The 23,510-nt window shown below is 40.5% G+C and overlaps 1 protein-coding gene across 6 annotated transcripts in view; it reads left to right on the forward strand.

The window, feature by feature from the left end:
* Positions 1-23,510, forward strand: part of CRTC1 (CREB regulated transcription coactivator 1) — a 64,099-nt gene that overhangs the window by 1,706 nt on the left and 38,883 nt on the right. For 3 of the 6 annotated variants that reach the window (XM_032975818.2, XM_032975821.2, XM_032975822.2), the window contains exons 2-4: positions 1,122-1,229; positions 2,307-2,330; positions 4,889-5,020. In XM_032975818.2, the coding sequence (XP_032831709.2) occupies positions 1,122-1,229; positions 2,307-2,330; positions 4,889-5,020 (264 nt within the window). The remainder of the gene's footprint in view (positions 1-1,121; positions 1,230-2,306; positions 2,331-4,888; positions 5,021-23,510) is intronic. The other 3 variants (XM_032975819.2, XM_076052702.1, XM_076052701.1) reach the window with 1 other exon arrangement.

Below are 23,510 nucleotides of genomic sequence, written 5' to 3' on the forward strand. Positions count from 1 at the left end.
TGACTAACGTGAAGTATTGGCAACCCCCCCCATGATTGACAGAGTGTAGTGTGGCCTTTATTCAGCAGCGGTTTGTCAATGAATAGTATTTTTAAATTAAACTATTCTAGTTTGAACTGCAGCTGATCTTTCCTTTCTTGACCGCAAAACAAATCCATTTGATTGACCTTTTTTAAGTTCACTGCAGCAGTGACTCTTATTATTTACCCAGGAAATCTTCACTGAAACTCAAGACTCTTTTTCAGGGTTCTGCATTGGCATTGTTGGGCCAATTATTATTTTGAGGTGTGTTTTGCATTGTTCAATTAAATCTAACAGGGTGTGTTTTAGCATTATTTTAAGTAAGATTTAAATGATCATTTTATCTGCCAATGTTATTGTTTCTTGCACCATGTATCGTTTTTCATAAATGTGAATCGGGTAATGTGACTTGGATGCCACAGTAGTGTAAACGTATATTTTTAAATGTTCCCTGTAACAAACATTACATACATATTTTATCTAAAGTTAGGTATTTATAGTCAAAACATCATAATCGCATCCATCCTTCATTTTATTTATTTCTACTCTATACTTTTAGCAATATCTGATACATTTCATGCAGCCAGCACCGTGAATTCAGTATATGAAATAAAAAATTGTGGGTTTTGATGGAATCTTTGAGCCAAAGGTCAGATCGCTGAGCTTGCACTTGAGAGATGGTAGGTTCAAATCCAGACAGCCGCCGTTCATTAAACTTGGTTCTCCAGTGAGGTGATGGTCTTGACCGGTCATCAGTGACTGCACAAAAAAAACATCACTTCGATTTTTTTGTGCACTTAGTGTATCCAAATTCCACCTTTTTCAGGTACAAAATATTGTTTTGTCTATATTGAACATAGGTCACTTAAAGGAATCACAAGAGCTAGCTCCTTGATATCCTGTCGGCCGTTTTCTACAAATGAAGGTTTGCGCGGATCTGCGATACATCTGAACAAATTCCTCGTCTAAATAATTTGACGCCGATAGCACAATCGGAATACACTTGGAGAAAAAGATGTTTACAAGGTTTAACAAAAAAAAAATCCTCCATGGAACCTCACGTGTCTATATGTTTGTGTGTCCTGTGTCGTTTCTAACAGCTACACTTCAAGGCCCAACAGCTGCAGCTGGCACAAAGCCGCACTCAGTACTATGGAGGATCACTGCCCAATGTCAACCAGATGGTGAATGCCCCGCTGGATTTTCAGGTAAGCATCCTGCATGTGCAGTTACCCACCTCACTGCACAGTGCACCCCCCTCAGCAACTGGTCTCCTTCCATTGCTTCTGTGAAAATAACGCGATGAATAACAGTGGCAACCAGGCCCAAGGGACAGCTACCTGCATTCGAGTGTAATGTGCACCGCACACCTCTCATATGAAATGGAATGCTCCAAATGAGATTCGGTCAAACCTGTGTCATTAGAAATACGTGTAGATTTTATATTTGGATGTGCCATTTTTCTATGGGGGTGTGTATTGGGTAGTGATCGAAGTGAGAGCCTCGTGGTAGATAGGGTCCTTTGTGTAGCGAGCATGTGTATTGTATTTGTTTTGCATTTTACTCGCTGAGGGTCCATTCTTCACACCATGGCATTTTGCGGATTAAGCGAAACCACTCTTTCAAATGCATTCATGTCCTCGGTATATTTTTTTATTTAGTTGCTTTGTTTTATGAGCCCTGCGGCCTACCGCCGATTCAAGGGTCTGTGTTTTATTGATGTTCAGACAAATTATGAAGTTTTCGTCGCATGCAATATATTATTCTTTGGGTCTTTCGGCAAAGTCACGTAGATAGGTTCAAAGAAAATCAAATAAAAATAACCTATCTGCGTTACTTTACCGAATGACCCAAAGAATATGAATTCCTGCAGTCACGAAAGCTTTTTGAGTCAAGATTTAATGCAATATATTGATGTGTATAAATAGGAAACTGGGACATGATGGGGCCTGTGGCCTGAAGTTTGAGAGCCACTGGCATATTTAACCGTATTAGATGTCCTTTATGTCAGTGCCCATGACATTTCATGGCCAGGCATATTATTTGTGGATTGTGAAGTAAATATTCACAATTTCTATAAAGTATATCATTACAACTTTGCAAACCAATAACACAGATGTTTTCTTGTATACATGCATCTAGGCTGTGTTTTGTAAATAAACTTGAAAATCACAGCCAGCTGCTCCATCATAGTGCAGTGATGTCACTACAGATCTATTATGGTGTGTTTGAGTGTAACTTCAAAGCCTATCTTTTTTTTATTCCCAAAACTTCACACAAAATAGCCTGGAGCATACAGCCTAAGTAAGGTGAGAGTTATTAGTTTCTTGTGTTTCACATTTCCTTAACAGGAAACCATCATGCTAATTGCATATAGATATAGCACTGGCTTTTGTGTCAACATCTGCCCCAGTTGATGGAACTATTGTGGAAACCAGTCTATCAACAATAACATAATTTTCATAATGGAAATAATGCCATTTCAAATTGTTGCAGTCAGCCTGACGACATAACCTGGAATGTGCCCTATCTCGTCCGATCACAGAAGCGAAGTATGGCTGAATCTGGATAGTGCTCACCATTTACAAGCAGGTTATTAGAAGCTGCAGGGCTGCGATTGATGCAGAAGAGGGCAGTGCGGCAAAATCCATTGTACTGTACTATACTCCTAAGTCGATGCGCCCCCCACATTCAACCTGCACTAACCAGGAAAGTGGAGAATGGTCACATAACCCCTACAACCCGCATGGTGTAGGGAGGCCCTCATCCAGTAGTGGATTTGCTAAGGGCTGTACATATACCGTTAGTGATGCCGTTTTTGCAATATAGTGCCATCTAAAAACTTAAGGGATATTTGTTTTTGGGTTTCATCTCTTCTTAAGATGTTAAGGGGAGATGCCGCAAACTGAACTTACAGAAATGAATCCCACCCCATTAAAACATTTTGATGCTATTATTTTAAGTTATACACAAACTGTATTGGCACAAACATAAGGAAAACATTTGCAGTGTACTGACCTGTTTTCTCTGGCAGTCTCTATATACTCACCTCATGCAAACTATACTAACGTTTAACCCCCCTCTATCAATAATATTGTGGCCAATCACTTAAAGTTCAACAATTGTTTCAAACACAAATTTGCTGTCGCTAAACACACCTTTTAGCCAGTTTGGTTTACTCAAATCAATAATACTCTGCAGGCGGCTAGCCCTTCCCAAAGGCACAGTGGTATCACACAGTTTGTTGGCATAGCGTGTATATAATTCCCCATGGTTTACGGCTGCTTCCGGTTCGCAGTGTTTGTTCGCTAAGTTAATCGAGTGACGGCCACATTGTGACGTAATTTGTCCACTCAGTAGATACTGAGTTAACTCGTAGATTGCGAGTGTGTTTTCTATATTTACGTGCACTTCAAGAGAATACACTGGCAGTTTGATCGACACTGAGGTATTTATATGAAATTTAGTTTTAAAACTAAATTGAGCGTTTACCGTTCATGGAAAGGGGAGATTCAATGACCACCTGGGCGCATGCCCAGGCGTATTTACAAATCGTGTGTTTGTGTGTAGCGAGAAGGGTGAGATTCTTTCAGCAGAGTAATGATTGCTTGCAGGAGCTCTAGCATTAAGGTTAATCTTATCCTTGTGCGTAATTGCATTGCTGATGGGAAAAGGTATGTGTGGAAGAATTTTACTTGGGTTCAGTTGGTTTTCTGAACATTCCTCAAAGGGTTGACGACCACTGAACAGAATAATTAACAACTGTGGCAATGGAATGATATATTAAATTATTTTTGTGCCATTTCCACGAATAATGTGACTCCAATTACATTTCAAACAAGTATTCTGTTATGAATAACTTTGCTAAGGCAGATCTTCAAATCTTGTTTGACACCATCAAATGTGATCATCATCAACCTAACACAACCGCATTTTCATCTCGAGGCTAACCCAGAGGAATGATGAGTTGCTGGGCATAATTTTTGCATGAGGGTTTGTGACCAGCAATTCTAAAAGTGTTTTTCACCTCCAGTCGTCACAACCCACCACCACAATACAACTTTTTATATAGACAGTACGCAGTGGCTTCAATTGGCATAAAATATAACCACATCTGGTCATGCTGCATTAGCGGTGGTGCACAAATAACGAAAAAACTCAACACATTCGTCAAGGAAGAGTATATATAATAGTTGACGTTTTTTTGCAGTGGTTATGAAGACGGGCCGGGCCGTTGCTTGAAACGTCGCCTATCTTTCCTGTTATGACAGTATTGTTGATGAATGAGTTTTTTCATCAAGTCGGGAGGGCTGGAGTTGAGAAACACAACTTTTAGTCTGAAAAGTCAATAATTAGGCTACTGGGCTAAAAACTATTTTATTTACATGTGGAGACGCAGAACAGAATTATGCTTATAAATAAATGTTTTACCTATATTTCTCCACTACAACGCATAATGAGTTTGTGTGCGGCATAGTTTTTTGCGTTGAACAAGGTCACATTGTTTATACGGTATGCTCTTTACTCGAACATTCGGTAATCCACCAGCATAACCGGTTCAGGATTTGCTTAAACAAGTTGCTATTGATAATATTGCCTGAAAGGGCAAGAATCTGATGGACTAAAACATATTTTTGTATATTTGTGGAGACATTTAACGAATTCTGCTGATATGCGCTTCTTAAATGCATTGTTTTTTTTTAACTCATCGCTGACTTGGTTTTTATTTGCATATTCGCGGCTTCCTTTGATCCTTTAGCGCCGCCAGATTTTCTTGGCCTTCATTGTAACACCACTTGTATGGATGCATCCAGTGGGTTTTGAACAGGCAGGGTATCTTTGACAGCCGAAGGGTTCTGCTCCACAGACGTCCTTCTACACAAACCTGGACACGACGCGGGGAACGCGGCACCACGGCCTGGTTGAACGCGTGTCCAGCCGGAGCCGCCTCATATCCCCGCACCGCCGTCAGCTACCCATCGACAAGCACGGCCGACAGATATCCTTTATGCTGAACCGGCATTGCGACAATTCCGTCCGTTTGTAAGAATCTGCCCTGTTGCACGCTTTAAGCCGTGCATGCACACTGTCATCGATGTGCGGCACGTTTCAAAGCTAAATGCACTCCCACGTGTATAGTTTTTTTCTAGAATCGATGTTACTTTTGACGAAGGGCGGTCTTGTACTTTTGTGGGAAGTGACGCAGCTGTTCGTGCTGCAGGGATTCTGAAATGCATTGCTTTATCTTTACTCTTGAGCCGAGCAGATGACAAAGCAGGCTGACTTGGGCTCACTCCTGCATGATAGCCATTTTATTTAAGAGGGGGCAGGATTGGATCGGACACCGGTACCAGCTCCAAAGAAGATGTTCTCTGCAGCGCAAAGATGGTCGTATATATATGTGTGGGGGGGGGGGGGGGTGGATTCTGGAGACTCCACCTGAGCATTGATTAATGTGCACTCAACGAGCAGACAGCAGCAACCCTTTGCTTTCAGCCCATGCCACATAATGCACATGAGTCACTGTGCTGCTCTGAGAGTTTTTAATTTTGTCCTTGGTGAGGCGGTATTATTGCCGCTTGGAAGAATTGGTGATTGCAATTTATTTTACGGTGTTGGACTTAACACTTTTCCCACTGCGGCCGTTAAACACAATTAAACACAATACACGCGGCTGCCCTACGAGAGACTGTTTTGTTTTCCTTTCTCGGCGGCAATTTGGATACATTTTGTTGACAAGCAAGACTGCTTGTTTTTAATGCTGAGAGAAATCCTTAGATAGCAAATGGAATTACAGTTGATCGTCGATTATCCAGCACGCAATTATCCGGCTTCCAACATTATCTGGCGGTCCTGGGCCAATCCGGCAAAACCGCACCAAAGGTTGTATACCAGCCCGGGCACTATGTGCGTGACGAAAAAAAATAGCTATGCTTGATTTCAGTGTCAAATATATACAGTACAGTATATACACTACATATAACAACTTAAACAATCAATATACTTAACGTATATACATTTTTCTTGACTAATTACTGTAATAAAAACAGAAAACATTCATTGCAATCCGGCAAATAGTGCGTGTAATTCTGCGTTCGCCAGAGCACCGGTCTAAAGGCTGCATCAGTCTCGTGATGGTCAAACACATGTTGTTGAAACAAGATCATGTATCCATCACCCCATGCAGAGTCTTCGAGTTTTGAGTGGTAAGTATGGTACAGTAAATACACTAACTTTTTAAGTAGGATATTTAGTTTTGTATATTTGTATGTTTATGCTAATTTCAAATAGTGAACAAATTGAAAACACTAAAAAAAGTCTATGCAAGACCTAAAAATATAATGCTATACAAGAATGTGCAAAAATATGATATTTAAAATACTGATGTGATTAACCGGCGTATTTAAAAACCTGGTGCCCCCTTCCCCCCCGAAGCCACTGAATAATCGATGATCTACTGTATAAAGAGACACTTGGTGAGTGTTTTTATAGGTATTCTGACACTTGGTGAGTGTTTTTAGATGTTTGTGTGCTTGGAAATGTGTTTGTTTGGGTGGGTGGATTGGTGTGAATTATTGTGTTGTCCTTCCCCCGCACCTCCGATTAGCACGGTTGGCTGAGTACGGTGCGAAAGAAGTTAGACATGCATACATACATCGTGGGTCGACTGGTTGAGTGGGTATTTGTGTGGATGTTTGGATACGTGGGTTTTTGCGTGAGCGGATGGATGTGCGGTTATCTCAGTCTCGTGGTTGTCACTGGATGGGGTTGTGTTGCCGTGATGAGGCCGTGCAGTTTTAGGGCTTTCCTCCACAGTTATTGTGTTTTTTCTTCTGTTTCTGCCACGTACAGTTGCCAGCTTCAAGGGTTGCATGTTACATAACAAAGGACACGTGCTTGCACTTGGCAGGTGGCAAGGGCATAGCGCCAGCTGCTCAGCCACTCTTAGTGACGCTTGACCATTGCCAACAAGTCCTAGTCTTGGGCTGGGAGGTACGGGGGGTGTGCTTGAGGCAGTCTTCGATGCGTTTGTTTTCAACTCTAGAGGCGAACGTGTGGTTTGGGTTTGTGTGATAGGGGTCATATTGACATCGGTTGTTTTTGACGTCAGTTGTGCGCCTGTGTTTATGTTGTCATTGATGAGTGGTATCAGCTACAGCATGATTAAATATATACATGTTGAAGTTAAATATGGTACATTCGAATGTACTTAATGATGCTGCTGGTACTTTTTTATTTTTAGGTTTTTAAACAATGATGCTTGCAGTAAATATAATAATTGGGTGTCTTGGCAGGAAGCATATGAAAAATAACTTTATGCTTGAAAATTGACAACCTACGTTGCCCTTTGATTTTACTCTGTTCATAAATAATTAGTGTGAACCAGTGTAGTTAAATATTGAGTGAATCATAATTTTATAACAGCATGAAACTCATTACTGCAATTGTTCCACTTCCGATTAGGCCATGTTTTAGATTTGTTCAAATAGACAAAGTTGGCTTCTCTGGGGAGATAATTAGTGGATTATTAATCATATGCACAGTGTAAGAATGTGCCCTTTCTACCTAACAAAGGTTATGCAGAGCCTGGTTTTAGGCATGGATGAAACATTCCGGGGGAAAAGAGATAATGTTATTTCAAGGGATAGCCGCATAAAATCTATTATTAATGATTTGCATGTAGCATTGGTTGAAAGGAAATGTTAATAAAGATAAGTCCTTCAATAAAATACTGAATTAGTTCTGAAAATTGCCTTCAATCCATCCCGATGATTAGCTCTTAAAATTTGTATGGCTTTACAGTGGACATTTTCATCTGGTTAGCCTTAAATTAAATACATAAAGTATGCACACATGGTTTACAGATCTAGTTGAATATGAAATTAGTTGGATTTTTTTTTATATCTCTTCTACGTAAATAATCCACAAGAAAATGAGTAACAATGCTGTTTCTTTGTGCTGTGAACTCTAATGCGAATAGTGTTCAGTAGCTTTGAGGATCTGCCTCCCGTAATCTGCTGCTATTGCCAGTGGTAGCTCCGCCAACTGCTCATTACTGAGACATCCTCCATTAAAAACGTATTGCCCCCGGCTCAGTGTAAAGTGATGCTTGTAGCTGTTGACATCTAGGATGTGGGGTGTGAACTTCACACATTGTTCACGAAGCATTTGGAGATTCGTTGATTCAATGATTGAAATAGATTCTTATACCATGTAAAATAGCATTTAGGCTCTCCGATGTGTTTCCGGGTTGTTACAAGTGTTGCCGACCTATCCATACTGGACATCTGTGAAAAAGAGCTTCATAACTCATCGGATTCGTCCATTATAAATAAAGATTCTGATTCTGTTCGATGTTTCACTCCCATGTGCTGGGAGCTTCTTCAGAATCTGAATCTTCAGAAATTAAAATCTTTCAGGAACTCAAACTCTCAGTTCCTGAAAAAGCTTCCAATATCTGTAACTAAGCAAAAATCTAGATTTAAAGCTTTCGTGACTGCAGGGATTCATATTCTTGGTTCTTTCGGTAAAGTCACGTAGAATGAAAATAATGAAAATCAAACTATAAAATTCTCACTGTTTCGATTGCAACACAAGCAATCATCATCAGGTGTGAAAACCACAGCAAGAAAAAACCACCACTTTTTAAAATTTTCTTGCTGTGGTTTTCACACCTGATGATTGCTTATGTTGCAATCGAAACGTCGTGAGAATTTTATTGTTTTATTTTTCTTATTTCCCTTCTACGTGACTTTACCGAAAGAACCAATAGTAAGCAAAAATCGTTTAAGACACAAATTCTGGACTGGCTTTGACTTTCTGAGTCGCATCAGCAGCGTGTAGAGCAATGGCTCTAAACCGTTAGCCCTCAAAATGTTTCCTCGAACTGCCATGTAGGAGAAAATGTGGTGCTTTGTGAGGAAAAACATTTCATATTTACATCAATGGCACCGACCGTGACCCATGCTGGACCACTCGTACTAAGACACTGGTGTAGAGGATTCTCGGATTAGGTATATAATATTCATCAATGTGTGAAAATGTATTCCTACACTCGCGATGCATGCACCACTAATGATGGACTAGTTCTAATTTCTATAAATAAATGCAATTTTTTACGATAATGTACCTACTTGAGAGTAGATTGAGCAACACAACATATGAGACGATACAAACAAGACGTAAAATAAGGACCGTTCGTTAAATTGCCGGTGATGGGTCTCGTTGTTGCATTGCACTCCTGTTATTACTGGAGTGGACACAACGTAACTGGATCAGCATTGCAACGCGTGTGGCTGTACTCGCGAAAATTACAGCCGTGGCATTAAAAACAAAATAAATATAGCCGGAGGTGTTTGTGGAGGCTTCGGGTACACTTCATTTGTTATTTATTTTGTTTTTAAGTGATACCATATGTAACTCAACCCTAGCATGTAATTTTAATATTTTGTCACAAAAGCGCTTACATGGCATTAGATTCGCTTTTTAAATTTGGAGCAAATCGTCCTGGTTGGGGGTTTATTTGTCATGAATGTTTTTTTCAGAGATTGCTGCCTGAGTTATGGGTCCCGTTTACGTTCTTTGCAAGATAACCAAACGATGTCAATTATGCTAATAAGACTCGAAAAATATAAAAATTTATAGTTTTCTCATTTCTGGCACTGGCCTTTCTTCAAAATTTTCTTGCTGTGGTTTTCACACCTGATGATGATTGCTTGTGTTGCATTCGAAACGTCGTGATAATTTTATTGTTTTATTTTGTATTATTTTATTATTTCCCTTCTACGTGACTTTACTGAAAGAACCAATAATATGAATAGGTTTTGTATCTGTTGTAAAGAAAATTACTTGCCCGAATTGTAACACGATTAAATTTGTTTACTGTTTTTCAGTTGCACATTCTTGTTAAATGAAGGTTGAAAGCGTTAATGTATCAGCTCCTTACCTGCGGCCATCTCTGTAATGCGTGAGGGCATGATAATTCTCATAAATTTATCCTGTATGAACAAAACTTGAGCGTAAAATTGTCTTGCTGTTATGGACTTAGCCGATTAAAAACTGCCCAAATGCATCAAATTGGTTCCTTGCCCTCTAGTATCATGGACATACTGTTTCCTGCGTGCTTGGCGTGAGTGCTCTCATTATCACTACTTAAACGCTTGTGGAGACGAACGTATGTAGGAAAGCGTTACAGAATCCATGTATAGTAGACTCGATTATCCGCGTGTGGTTTATCCGATTTGTGGATTAACTGCGCACCTGAGATTTTGACGTAAATTAAGCCCAAATTAAGAATCTAAAAACAGTTATACATTGTTATTCTTGGAATTGTTTATTACAAGTCATGTGCTTAAACCGAACAAATATGCACTCCGGTTAATCTGAAATACACGTGATCGCCTCTACAGTACAATACAATAGTTGCATATCTTTACAACAGTGGGCGGAGTTTGATTTTGATTGGCCTGCCCTGAAAACTACTTGGTGGACAGAGATCTGCAGAAAATGGTTATATTTTTGGATTATCCGCGATTTTGAATTATCCGCGGTCGTCCTCCCCGTCATTAGCGTGGATAATCGAGAGTCTGCTGTATATGCATGACTTTTTTTCCTTCTCTCTTTTGGTCTGTGTTGGATTTTGTTGGAGGGAATGGTTTGAACACTGTCAGTATATGCAGCTGGGGTAGTTTGGGATCCCAGATGTCATTGGTGGCATCATAAACGATATTCTTGGTTCTTTCGGTAAAGTCACGTTGAAGGGAAACAATAAAATAATAATATATATTAAACAATAAAATTCTCACGACGTTTCGACTGTAACGCAAACAGTCATCATCAGGTGTGAAAAACCAACGGCAATAAACATTTGAAAGAAGTGGCGGTTTGTATTTATTTATTTTTTAAACGTTAGCACCACGGATAGCGATTTGACAGTTTGTTTAGAAGGACGAGTCCATCTATGTTCGGGAAAGAGGAGGGGGGAGACGAAAAATAAATGAATAAATACGAACCGCCACTTCTTTCAAATGTTTCTTGCCGTTGGTTTTTCACACCTGATGATGACTGTTTGCGTTACAGTCGAAACGTCGTGAGATTGTTATTGTTTTATATATATATTATTTTATTGTTTCCCTTCAACGTGACTTTACCTGAAGAACCAAGAATACGAATCACTGCAGTCACGAAAGCTTTAAATCAAAAATCATAAACGATGTTAGCCATGATTGACCAGGGTCCAAAGTCGATGAGGGTCAGCAGAGCCTTGTGGTGGCTCCAGTGATTTTGCGTGAAATCAAGTTGAAAGAGACGATTTTCCACACTGGTTGCAAAGCAAGCAGCAATAATGAAAATAAGAGCCGTGCTTAAACAAACGTTATATATTTCTTAAATGTTTTAATGAGATTGGAGACTGACGGTGAAATTAATTTTAAAAACACCTGCTAAATGTAAGGAGTTTAGACATCCATAAGAGGTTTTTGGGTTAGATCCCGAAGCATTGAATGTCCATGGCTGATGACCGAGTTCTGGATAGCATATAAACAGTCAAATGGAAAAAAAAAACAAAGCCATTAATCACTCAATAAAATTGCTTAAGGTCATCAATTCTCATCACATGTGACCAATCTACCATCATCACGCACATGTATTTTTGTTTTTAGGTTTCATTTAATACACAAGCAAGAAATAATATACGGCTTGATTTTTCCCTTCAATTTACTCTCAACTATATGACGGATGTGCTTTGGCTACAGGAAAAAAAAAAACCCAGGCTTGTTTTGCTTCGTCGTGAAACGTGTTGTGTTGTCGAGCACAGAAAAATAACATTCCACCATTTCACGCATTTGCTTGAGCCTGCAGCTGTACAGCCACAAATTTCCTTGTGAGCCATACACCACTGCTCCTGCTCACAAAGGCTGCCCTGAGCAAGATTATGTGGGTAGCATGAGTGTCCATTAAGTCTAGGTGAAACCGTGGCTAGGTTCACAATGACATTGGTCATTCCTCCCGTTTGCCTGTATTTAACCCAGCGCCACGCATCACTGTCGGGGATGGAGCATTAAAAATCCGTGCGTGGACTTCATTATGACTTTTAAAACGTGCCCTGCATTCGTGCAAGCAGATCTGGTGGTTGGTTAATTGATTTATTACCACACGCTATTTGCACAGCTGCCATTTGGGATGAGTGAGCCAGAGATCCGTCCCCGGTTAAGGAGATGTAACCTGTCTGCTTGTGTGGGTGTGTGTGGGGAGTGGTGGTGTCGTGGTAAGTGCACTGCGCTACAATCGTTGACCATGGCTCACATCAATGGTAATTGATATCGTAACCAATCCTGGTTATCAGCCTTAAATGGTTACCTGGTGCTGTGTGTAAGTACCAGCATTGGTGAGTCAAAGCTGGCCAGATGTGGTGTGGGCAACAAACTTCCCGTTGTGCCATTCTGACCTTCATAAGTGCTCGCTAACAGTACCTGCCACAACGTTATGTTAAAGGATATTTGTGAGATCTTTGCTGTATTGTGTACGCGAGTGTTTTGGTTCTAGCATTTGTGCGGTGGTTAGTGTACCGTGTTACACACCATGCAAACAAGGTTCAATTCCAGGACTTAACATCAGCGGCAAATAGTATCTAAATCTGTCCTAGGTAACCACATTTTCGATTTAGCCTCGAGTAAGTACATTGGGCGCAATGTAAATATGTGCACTGTGAAAACAATGGCGGCCATACTTGCTGTTGTCCACAGCACACCCTCGTGTGCGTGCCGATCTGAACAAAGTTCTTGTTGACAGATTCGCCCCAGTAGTCTCTATGGCTGTATGATGATACGTTTTTATACGTGTGAACATGCATGTGTGTCTGATCATGATTGAGAGTCTCAATTATACACGTGAGAAATGTAAATCCTCTGCACAAGCTAGATCTTACACTATGATTGCAGGATACTGTGCACCCAAGAGTTGCTGCATTTTTTTTGTACACATCTCGGCAAAAAAATAATATTTTGTGGAATAAATCATTAGATAATGCATTTTTGCAATGCACGGAAATGCTTTGAGTTTGTCGCCAAGGAAAATTATGTTTTCATTGCAGTTGTAATTAATTTAACAAATAGACACGTGCATGCAAGCAAATACACACACCTTGGATACTTCTAGTAATGGGGTAGAAAATAATAACCATCCATTAGTCATAGTGCACAAAAAAATACTCTTGTGTGTGATGTCCTACGGATTATGTATAAGTGGAACCATTGTTCGCCCACACAGGTTGGCTCTGCTAAAAGGCAGCGTGTGGAAAAGATGCCTCACAAATGTATTGTTGCTTGCAAACATTTGCCGTTGTGTTGTCGAGCTTATTTGTATAGTTGCATTTAGAATGCTTTTTTGCAAGAATTCAGTTGTCCCTGCGCTGGTCAGGGTTGGATGCAGTCGTTTATTTGCCAACGTCTTAGCGAGGAGAATCGATTTGTAAAAATTTCATCAATTAATTGCAAACGGGCTTATCCTGCTGCACACTAAAATATATCGTAGGACGATAATTATCGTTGAGCCTGGATAATGCTTGTATGGGCACCACGATGCATAGCAGGCGTTGTAGGGTGCTATGTAGTGGTTATCAGGGGGCGGTGCTGTAAAAATCCATTGCTGTATGCACTGCTATGCTCCCACGTCTATGCTCCTCACCTTCAGAAACCTGCACAGACCAGCGTGGTGAAGTATGTTCAGATAGCCCTCCCGAACCATTGGCATGGGGAGGCTCTTATTCATCAGTGGATTGACAAAAGGGCTGTACATGTATACGTGCGTTATATAATGCATGTATGTTCAGATGTAGTGAGTCACTGACATCCGCCTCGAGTAAATTCACATAGCCCGAACACTGGTGGAGCCAGTGGGGGGGGGGGGGCAAGTGCCCCCCCAATGATCCGATCGAAATCCCTAATTTCGATAGGATCATTGGGGTGTATTAGTAATAAATCGGCATTTTGTGACCCCCACTGCCACGGTGTAGCATATTATTACGTGCCAGGGACTCTATGAGATGATAGGACAAAAGTCTGCGTCCATTATTGGCAATAAGTAACGGAAAAGCGGTTATAAGTGACTCACAGAATTGTGTGCAGTTGCGTATACAGTACACTACTTCCCTGAAGGCATCAACACCTTCAGCGAGCGCGATGTCGATCACAACGCGGTTCGAATTCGACCCTCGATCGATGGCTGCCCCATCGCCGCACACAAGTCGAATAAAAAGCAAGGGACAAGTCCTTACCTACTAACAACTCCTCTATCATTCTTCATTGCTGGAGGGGTTTCCCCCCCCTACCTGAAAATCCTGGCTCCGCCATTGAGCCTGAATATTATCATCGCGACCAAAATTATCATTAAGCACTTCATCACCTTGGAGGAAGAGACAGCGTTTTATTGCAAATTCCAGTTACTTATTTGCCCTTCAAGATTATCTTGAGGCAACATCTTGTTGGCTTCTTACAGCCCTGTCATGTGATGATTGTAATACCACATAAAGTTGTATTGTAATTATGGTGTAAATTTTTAGCCTTTTGATGAACAGCATCAGAGTAATACACCTTTTCCCCCTTCTCAGTGCCTGTCGTCGGTAATGGTAATTGCAGTTTTAACAGGTTAAATGAACGGTAAGCAATTACTGTATTTTTTATTCCTTCTAATTTCAAATTGGTAGTTATTGCAGCAGTAATTGTCATCCCTGTCCTTAATTAACCCCAATGCAGCGATTATGAAAAGCAAATCGTGAAGCCAAATTATATCACGCACATGTATTTTGCAGTGTTGTGTGTAAGAAAAAAATCTACATACCTTATTCTCTAGATTAAAAAGCATGCCGGAAAATAAGATGCATCCCCCATTGATACGGGTAAATATAAACGAAAAAGTAACAGACAGAATTGTGATATCCCATATGAAATGCATTTCTAACATTGTATTGTTTTACAAATGGTGCACAACCGATAGCCTCAGAATTGTTGTAGTACCGGTAAAAACATAGACATCTCTGTTCTGTCCTCCACATGTAGAAAAATATATAGTGAATTTGTGTACACTACCAGTAAACACGTGCTCTTGATCTTCTTCGGTTCTTTCGGTAAAGTCACGTAGAATGAGAATAAAATAATAAATTTATAAAATAAAATAACAATAAAATTCTCACGACGTTTCGGCCTTCACCTGATGAAGGCCGCTTGTGTTGTGGCCGAAACGTCGTGAGAATTTTATTGTGTTATTTTATTTTATCAATTTATTATTTTATTCTCATTCTACGTGACTTTACCGAAAGAACCAAAGAAGATGAATCCTTGCAGTCACGAAGGCTTTAAATCGAAATTTGCGTGCTCTTGATTTTCTTGCAAAAATCAGTTTGGTTGATTGACTGGCTAATAGATTGAAGGCTGAGTGTAATTTATCATGCAGGTTTCATGATTTTCTGAAATAGTTACGTAATACGTGGCTGTCCAGTGTGGGTGGATTTTTTGCCTCAAAATCATTTGTCCACGTGTGTATTTAGAGCAGTGGTGTAATGATTTTTGCTCTGCATTACGCACGCTGACATGAGTTCTATTTTGCGGCTACAGCGAACATCACTGGTGAGCAATATCTCAACCATTCCTCAGCCACCCGCTTCACCAACCTGCTTCCCTGCCCAGCTTGGCGAAGAATGGTCATACAAAAGTGCTTCTATGACTGACATTGCATCGGGGGGAGGCTTTCATCCATTAGTGGATTGAAAATGGGCTGTAAACCACTGTTATCACGATTATATTTAGATAGCTAATTCACACATTGTGGCTTTTTTTTGTTCAAACTTAAATTCTTGGGCTTACGATTGATGCAGACTAATAACAGTCACTGCTTAGCTTTGGTTACCCCCCTTTCCCAGGTCTCCCTTGCAAAAGCTTTGATGAATCGCAGTGGTCCGGCACCCCATTATATAGAGGACATTTGATTGAAATTGGAACTGAGCTATCGGTCACCTGGTGGCATGACCATGGGTACCTACAGGGGCCTTTCATAAGCATGAACCCTGGCAGAAAAATAAATTACAGGTACATGTTTCACAGGCACCGATCCTTGACATTGAATTACATCGTGCTCTTGCCGTTCGTGTTGTAATCCAGTAACGATAAATAGCTGAGCGAATTTGTCATTTTTAAATAAATGATGTTTTGATATATGAAACTATGATTCAGTATTAATGAGGCAAACCCGATTGACATGTTACACAAATTAATGTACAGTTCTTGTTCAAGTTTGTTAATTCTCTCCATTGGCATGTTGATGGTATTATTAAAATGATAAGTAGGTATTGTCCTCTCCTGAAGGGTCATTTGAAACATTCTGGTATTTTCAAATGCCAATATTCCAAATGTGTTGCTGTTCCAGTAAAGAGTGTTGTGTTTTCTCAGCATTTATACGTGCATTGTAAGGATCTTATTCTTGGTTCTTTCGGTAAAGTCACGTAGAAGGGAAACAATAAAATAATAAAAATATAAAACAATAAAATTCTCATGACGTTTCGACTGCAACACAAGCAATCATCATCAGGTGTGAAAACCACAGCAAGAAAATTTGAAAATTTTCACAGCAAGAAAATTTGAAAATTATAAAATTTTCTTGCTGTGGTTTTCACGGTGAAGAAGTGTGCGTGTCTCTGCCCATATGTCTCTTTGCGGTCTGTATTCTATCACTCTCTTAAATGTTACACTTAACTTACAATTTAGCAATCTTTGAAATAGCGTAATCAACCAGACCATGCGTTAATTGTGTTTTAACCGACCGTCTGTGTTGCTTTATATAGTTTCCAAATTTTGCTAAACCCTGTTTGATTTAGTGTGCTCCTCCGTCTCTCTCTGTATCCCCTGGTGTATCTGTATTAATTCCCTCTACTTAGGGTCTGTATATATATCTGCGGTTATGTGTTTCCTCTCTCTCTTACATGTACCTCTTCTGTACCTGATGATGATTGCTTGTGTTGCAATCGAAACGTCGTATGCTATTATGTAATTTTATTTTTCCTTATTTCTACGTGACTTTACCGAAAAAAAAACAGAGTAATTTCTGCAATCACGAAAGCGCCAAATCAAGTTCTTGTTAATGTTATTAGGTCGTAAGTTTTGTTTCCATGTGCCCAGCACATCTGAAAGGATGCGTGCATTCAAAGAATGTTCTAGATTTTAGACGGTAGTAAATTAACCACTTGCAGTATTGGACTGGCACTACTGACCAGCCATTACAGCTGTATTTCCTTTGCAACGAGTGGTAAATTCCATACTGGTGGTCTTAGGAACTTGGAACTATATAAGAAGACAATCAAATGCGAAACATTTTAGAATTAGTAGTAAAAAAATGTTATTTGTCCATGGAAGGTAAGCTTTACTGCGTCTCTTTCAGGAGGGTCTTTCATTGGATGATTGACCATTGTTTTTTTAATGAGTGTTTTGCTTGTGGAAGGAAACAGCAGTGCTCACAGAACCCATGCACATGAGGTAATATTCAAAGGTCCTCAGAGAACTGCTCACAAACCCACTTGCTGTGCCGTCAATTCCTGGTTACTTCACTGTTCCGCAGGTTTGAGCGTTTCACCAGCTCTACGTGATACAGTTCTGTATTCTAGACATTCACCACCATTCCCAAAATTGTCTTGACGTTGGTCATGAAGGAAAACGTTGAATGGTTGTATTGGTAAGCACCCTTGGTTGACGATATAAAGAAATCAGATATCTGTTTTTTTCATTCGTTGATTGGTATAGCTGGGTTTGTTCCTTTGTCCACATCGTTCTTGTCAATTTATCAGTACCTGGGCAACTCGGATGAGAAAGGATATTTTGCGTGATTTTAGCTAAATTATTGCATGGGTTGTGAATATCAGCTCTGTTTTTACGACCGCTTTACAATTCTTCTGATGGCAGCTGGGCTGACTCCTGCTGATTCCCATAGCCCCAACCGTAATACCATGTTTACTTGAATTAACAAGAGTGTGTAATGAACTGTGAATTACATTTTAAGAATATATTTTTTGGGTAATTTAATATGAAAGTTACTGGTATGAAACGGGACACGGCATGATTGCATGAGCTTTACATTTTCATTGGATATGTGCTGTATGGGTTAGAGTGGTGGTGCATGCTGCGCTATGAACCAGGCAACCTCGATTCAATTCCTGGCCAATATCAGTGGTGAGTAATATCTAAACCGGTCCTGGACCCTTCCCTCTTCACCGACATGAGCTGTCCATAAGTCTTGTCAAACAACCCGCATGATCGATGTGGTGCGTGGAGATCATTGAGAAGAAGAAGAGAGCCTCAAAATAAGTGTACTTCATATATATACAGTAATATTAAACTTTTTATCTCTCTGTTATGAAAAAGGGCCATATATTTGTTCTACTTTAGGATATTGTTCTAACAAATGTGTTGCGTTATTGCGATTCGTTTTTTGGTTGCTTGATTTTTTTACGTGTTTATTTATACTTTTGCACCACTGTCAACACACTAAAGAAGGTGTTTGCATATATAGCGTTTGGTTAGGTGCATTATTCGAGCACCTGACTTTAAATCGAGAAGTTATGAGTTCAAATCCTGGTAGGAAGTTAAGTCAGCTCTTCATTCTACTGGGGTCAGTATAATGTGTGCAACTGTGTGGGAAGTCAACCGTGGTTGTTTTAGGTTTCTTCATGTTTCAGAAATGTTTTCAATTTGTTCTTCTGTGTTGATTTTATTTTCTAGCTTTATAATGTTCTGTTTCACTGTGATTCTTTAAACCCAGGTCTCCCATGAAAGAGAGACTCCTTGTCCCATTATGCCCTCACCTGGCTATGAGCAGTTGGGTGAGGAGCTGTAGGGGTCGTGGTTAGCGGACTGCGCTACGAACTCGGTGACCCGAGTTTGATTCCCGTCAATGGCCAAGACCAGTGACGATTATCTGAACCAGTCCTGGGCTCCCCTAGGTCGACTCGGGCTCAAATAAGCACATTGGTTCCCGTGTGTAAGCAAAGCCACTGGGGAAACAAAGGCAGTCGGTCGTGGTGCGGGCCACCCCACCCCCTTATGTACCGTGCTGATCTTCATAAGTGCCCACTAACAGCACTTGCCTCAAAAAGTCAAATATGGCTATTCGGGGGATTTATGTCTTTGTAACCTGGCTATCAAGGTCCATTATTACAATGGGGGACTTGCCCCTGCCATTAGAATATGGAATGTCCAACAGTGGCTTGGACTGCTAGACAAGAGTTGAACAGTGTCCCATGTTTAATTGGCCAATAGATAGTTCGGAGGACAAAAAAGCGCCATAAAATAAGATTTATGTTATTGACCAGAATTTGTAGTTTTCTTCATCCGATTGTATCATCGATTGTAGCTTGGTGCTGTAGCCAGAGTGCATTATTTAATAGCCTTCTACTGTACCATGTTAATGGAATAATAATAAAAAAATATAAATAGAAAGGACCCTGCCTAACACAATATAGTAATGTGAAGTGTTACTATGATTTATTGTGTAAAATTGATCACAATCCAACAGACGAGCCTCTTTGTCAACAACGCTGGTCGAACCACAGCTTTGCTCCATAATGACCTTCATTACGTCGCAACAGAATTACTCCCAACGTTTTTTTTTCTTGCCGGCCTCTGCGGGGCGGCCGTTTCCCAAAGCTCTCCAGATAATCGATCGCTGCCCTGGAGGACCTAGCTGCCGCCAGTCTGCTCCGGAGCCAGGCGCTCACTCGCCAACATCGAGGCTGTTGTGTCTCTTGGCACCATCGAGACCGCATGCCCATGAGCTGTTCGTTGCCCCTGAGGGGTGCTGGGTGGACCTGCGATACAGTTGTACCTCCAGCAAAAATATTGGGCGGTGATGTGAGTGATGGATTACACTGCACTGGAGTCACAATTAAGCAACTGTTTTAATTCCTCGCCTGTGCTTCACGTGTATAGTTCTAACGTGATTAAGTGAACTTCTGTGGCTTTGCAATGCCCGAGAAGCTGGGTAGTTCCTACGTTAGATCTATATTTTGTTATAATCATTACATTTATAGAGCGCTTTTCATCATGGATCTCAAAGCGCTGCACAGGACGCAGCAGCAGACACTCGGTATAAACATAATTATATTATAAATACATAGCAGCCTGTCCACATATCTCGTTACTGATATGTGTGGCTAAAGATGTCTTTCCCGTCTACCAATATTAACAGTAGACCTTTATAGCCAGGGGAGGGCCAATTGAAATGAGGAGTCTATCTTTTATGAAAGACCTATAATTAATTAAGTACAGCAAAACAACACATTTAAATCATAGCACAAAAAATAAAAACCCACACATGAAACAACACATGATGTCTTCCCACAAATTGATACTCATTTTATTGACCCTGGAGGGAAAAAAAGCCTTCATCTGACCCAGTCGAATGTAACACTGGACTCACTGTAGCATTGAGCGCAGACACCGCCTGACATTTGAGCCTGAGTGGCGATGTATAAGATGCTTATCTGTACATTGAGGTCACAGCATGGAAGTGATTTGCCCAGATAATGCAGACAGACCCAGTTAGCTGCAGAAGCGCAGCAGTGACACCGGGTCCATGTTGACCCATTGTCTGGAGCTCCCAGTTGGCATCAGCAGAGATGCAGCGTTTCACTTCCTGGTACCTATTTAGAGGAAGAACTAACCCAAAAAAGGAAGAAAAAATCATGCAAATGCATGGATTATGGAACGCTTCACAACATGTGTTTGGCCTTGGAGGTAGTTATTGTATTTTTGTTTTTTTTAATGCTTACTTTCACGTAATAGAGGTTTTTTTGGTTTAGATCGCATAAATATAAATGTATTGTTAAACCTGCCACCACCCGACTCAACCAATTAGGAAGGTTTGCCACGTAAATAAAACATGCAAATTCGTTTCTAGTTCAGCACACCGGTGTGTGTTTGTAAATGTTGTGGGTTTACTCTCCCAACACCAGTGTACTGAACTAGTTACGAATTGACAAAAAAACCCCTCTATTATGAATGCTTACTACCGGCTATGACATGGCTCAGTTATTGAACATCAATGAAGAAATTGGAACAAAAACTGAAGAGTGCACAAAGAATTATGGATAGATGCATGTTTGGAATGCCATTTAGAGACACTTTCTTTAACCCAATAAATGCAGCCCACCTTTTAATCGGCATACACGGTTAACAGTTGATATGCTTATTTTTTTGTAAACTTTACCTCTCTGGCTTCCCTGTGTGCTGTGAAGAATTGTCATTGCTTGAAACATTGCCAATGTTATTTTTAAGGCATTGTATTCGCTAATGTACTAATAATAATCTTGGGAGGTATTTTTTTTTCTGAGAATTCCCCATTTATGAACCATTGATCCACTATGTACAGTGACGGAAAAAAATATTTGATCCCCTGCTGATTTTGTACGTTTGCCCACTGACAAAGAAATGATCAGTCTATAATTTTAATGGTAGGTTTTTTTGAACAGTGAGAGACAGAATAACAACAAAAAAATCCAGAAAAACGCATGTCAAAAATGTTATAAATTGATTTGCATTTTAATGAGGGAAATAAGTATTTGACCCCTCTGCAAAACATGACTTAGTACTTGGTGGAAAAACCCTTGTTGGCAATCACAGAGGTCAGACGTTTCTTGTAGTTGGCCACCAGGTTTGCACACATCTCAGGAGGGATTTTGTCCCACTTCTCTTTGCAGATCTTCTCCAAGTCATTAAGGTTTCGAGGCTGACGTTTGGCAACTCGAACCTTCAGCTCCCTCCACAGATTTTCTATGGGATTAAGGTCTGCAGACTGGCTAGGCCACTCCAGGACCTTAATGTGCTTCTTCTTGAGCCACTCTTTTGTTGCCTTAGCCGTGTGTTTTGGGTCATTGTCATGCTAGAATACCCATCCACGACCCATTTTCAATGGTCGTGGAGGGAAGGGGGTTCTCACCCGAGATTTGACGGTACATGGCCCCGTCCATCGTCCCTTTGATGCGGTGAAGTTGTCCTTTCCCCTTAGCAGCAAAACACCCCCAAAGCATAATGTTTCCACCTCCATGTTTGACGGTGGGGATGGTGTTCTTGGGGTCATAGGCAGCATTCCTCCTCCTCTAAACACGGCGAGTTGAGTTGATGCCAAAGAGCTCCATTTTGGTCTCATCTGACCACAACACTTTCACCCAGTTGTCCTCTGAATCATTCAGATGTTCATTGGCAAACTTCAGACCGGCATGTATATGTGCTTTCTTGAGCAGGGGGACCTTGCGGGCGCTGCAGGATTTCAGTCCTCACGGCGTAGTGTGTTACCAATTGTTTTCTTTGGTGACTATGGTCCCAGCTGCCTTGAGATCATTGACAAGATCCTCCCGTGTAGTTCTGGGCTGATTCTTCACCGTTCTCATGATCATTGCAACTCCACGAGGTGAGATCTTGCATGGAGCCCCAGGCCGAGGGAGATTGACAGTTATTTTGTGTTTTTTCCATTTGCGAATAATCGCACCGACTGTTGTCACCTTCTCACCAAGCTGCTTGGCAATGGTCGTGTAGCCCATTCCAGCCTTGTGTAGGTCGACAATCTTGTCCCTGACATCCTTGGAGAGCTCTTTGGTCTTGGCCATGGTGGAGAGTTTGGAATCTGATTGATTGATTGCTTCTGTGGACAGGTGTCTTTTAAACGTGTAACAAGCTGAGATTAGGAGCACTCCCTTTAAGAGTGTGCTCCTAATCTCAGCTCGTTACCTGTATAAAAGACACCTGGGAGCCAGAAATCTTTCTGATTGAGAGGGGGTCAAATACTTATTTCCCTCATTAAAATGCAAATCAATTTATAACATTTTTGACATGCGTTTTTCTGGATTTTGTTGTTATTCTGACTCTCACTGTTCAAATAAACCTACCATTAAAATGATAGATTGATCATTTCTTTGTCAGTGGGCAAACGTACAAAATCAGCAGGGGATCAAATACTTTTATCCCTCAATGTACATAGCAAATTTCATTTAGAAGTTTGACCCTTCCAAAGTATATGTTGTGGGTTATGTATTATTGAATGACAATTTTGTTAAACCAGGAAAGCCTCACTGAGTCTCAAGACTCGTGTTTAGGAGGGTACCATTGCCTTGGGATGTTTTAGTGGTAAGGAATGTTTAGCATGTGTCAGGAAACCAGACGACTTGGAAAAAAACCCATCACGAATATCAGGTTGCTGCTCAAACCTGCTTAACTTCTGAGTTACAATATTATTGAGTGCAATCAGGGTGATTTTGTAATTAGTTTGTATGCATGTAGAAAAATATATTTTTAAATCCCCTCCAGTTCAATTGTTAAAAGCCATTATAACTTATTACTGTAGTGCAGATGAAATCTAATTCATGTGTTGGCAAGTGTAAGTGATTAATACTTGAATGTAATGTAATGAAGTGAAAAGATGCAAATATCACCCATTCCTCTTGGAGTAATTGGCTTGCA

The sequence above is a fragment of the Petromyzon marinus genome, chromosome 57, assembly GCF_048934315.1.
Source record: "Petromyzon marinus isolate PM22_M1 ecotype Great Lakes invasive population chromosome 57, UKy_Petmar_22M1.pri1.0, whole genome shotgun sequence".
In the NCBI taxonomy this organism is placed as follows: domain Eukaryota; kingdom Metazoa; phylum Chordata; class Hyperoartia; order Petromyzontiformes; family Petromyzontidae; genus Petromyzon; species Petromyzon marinus.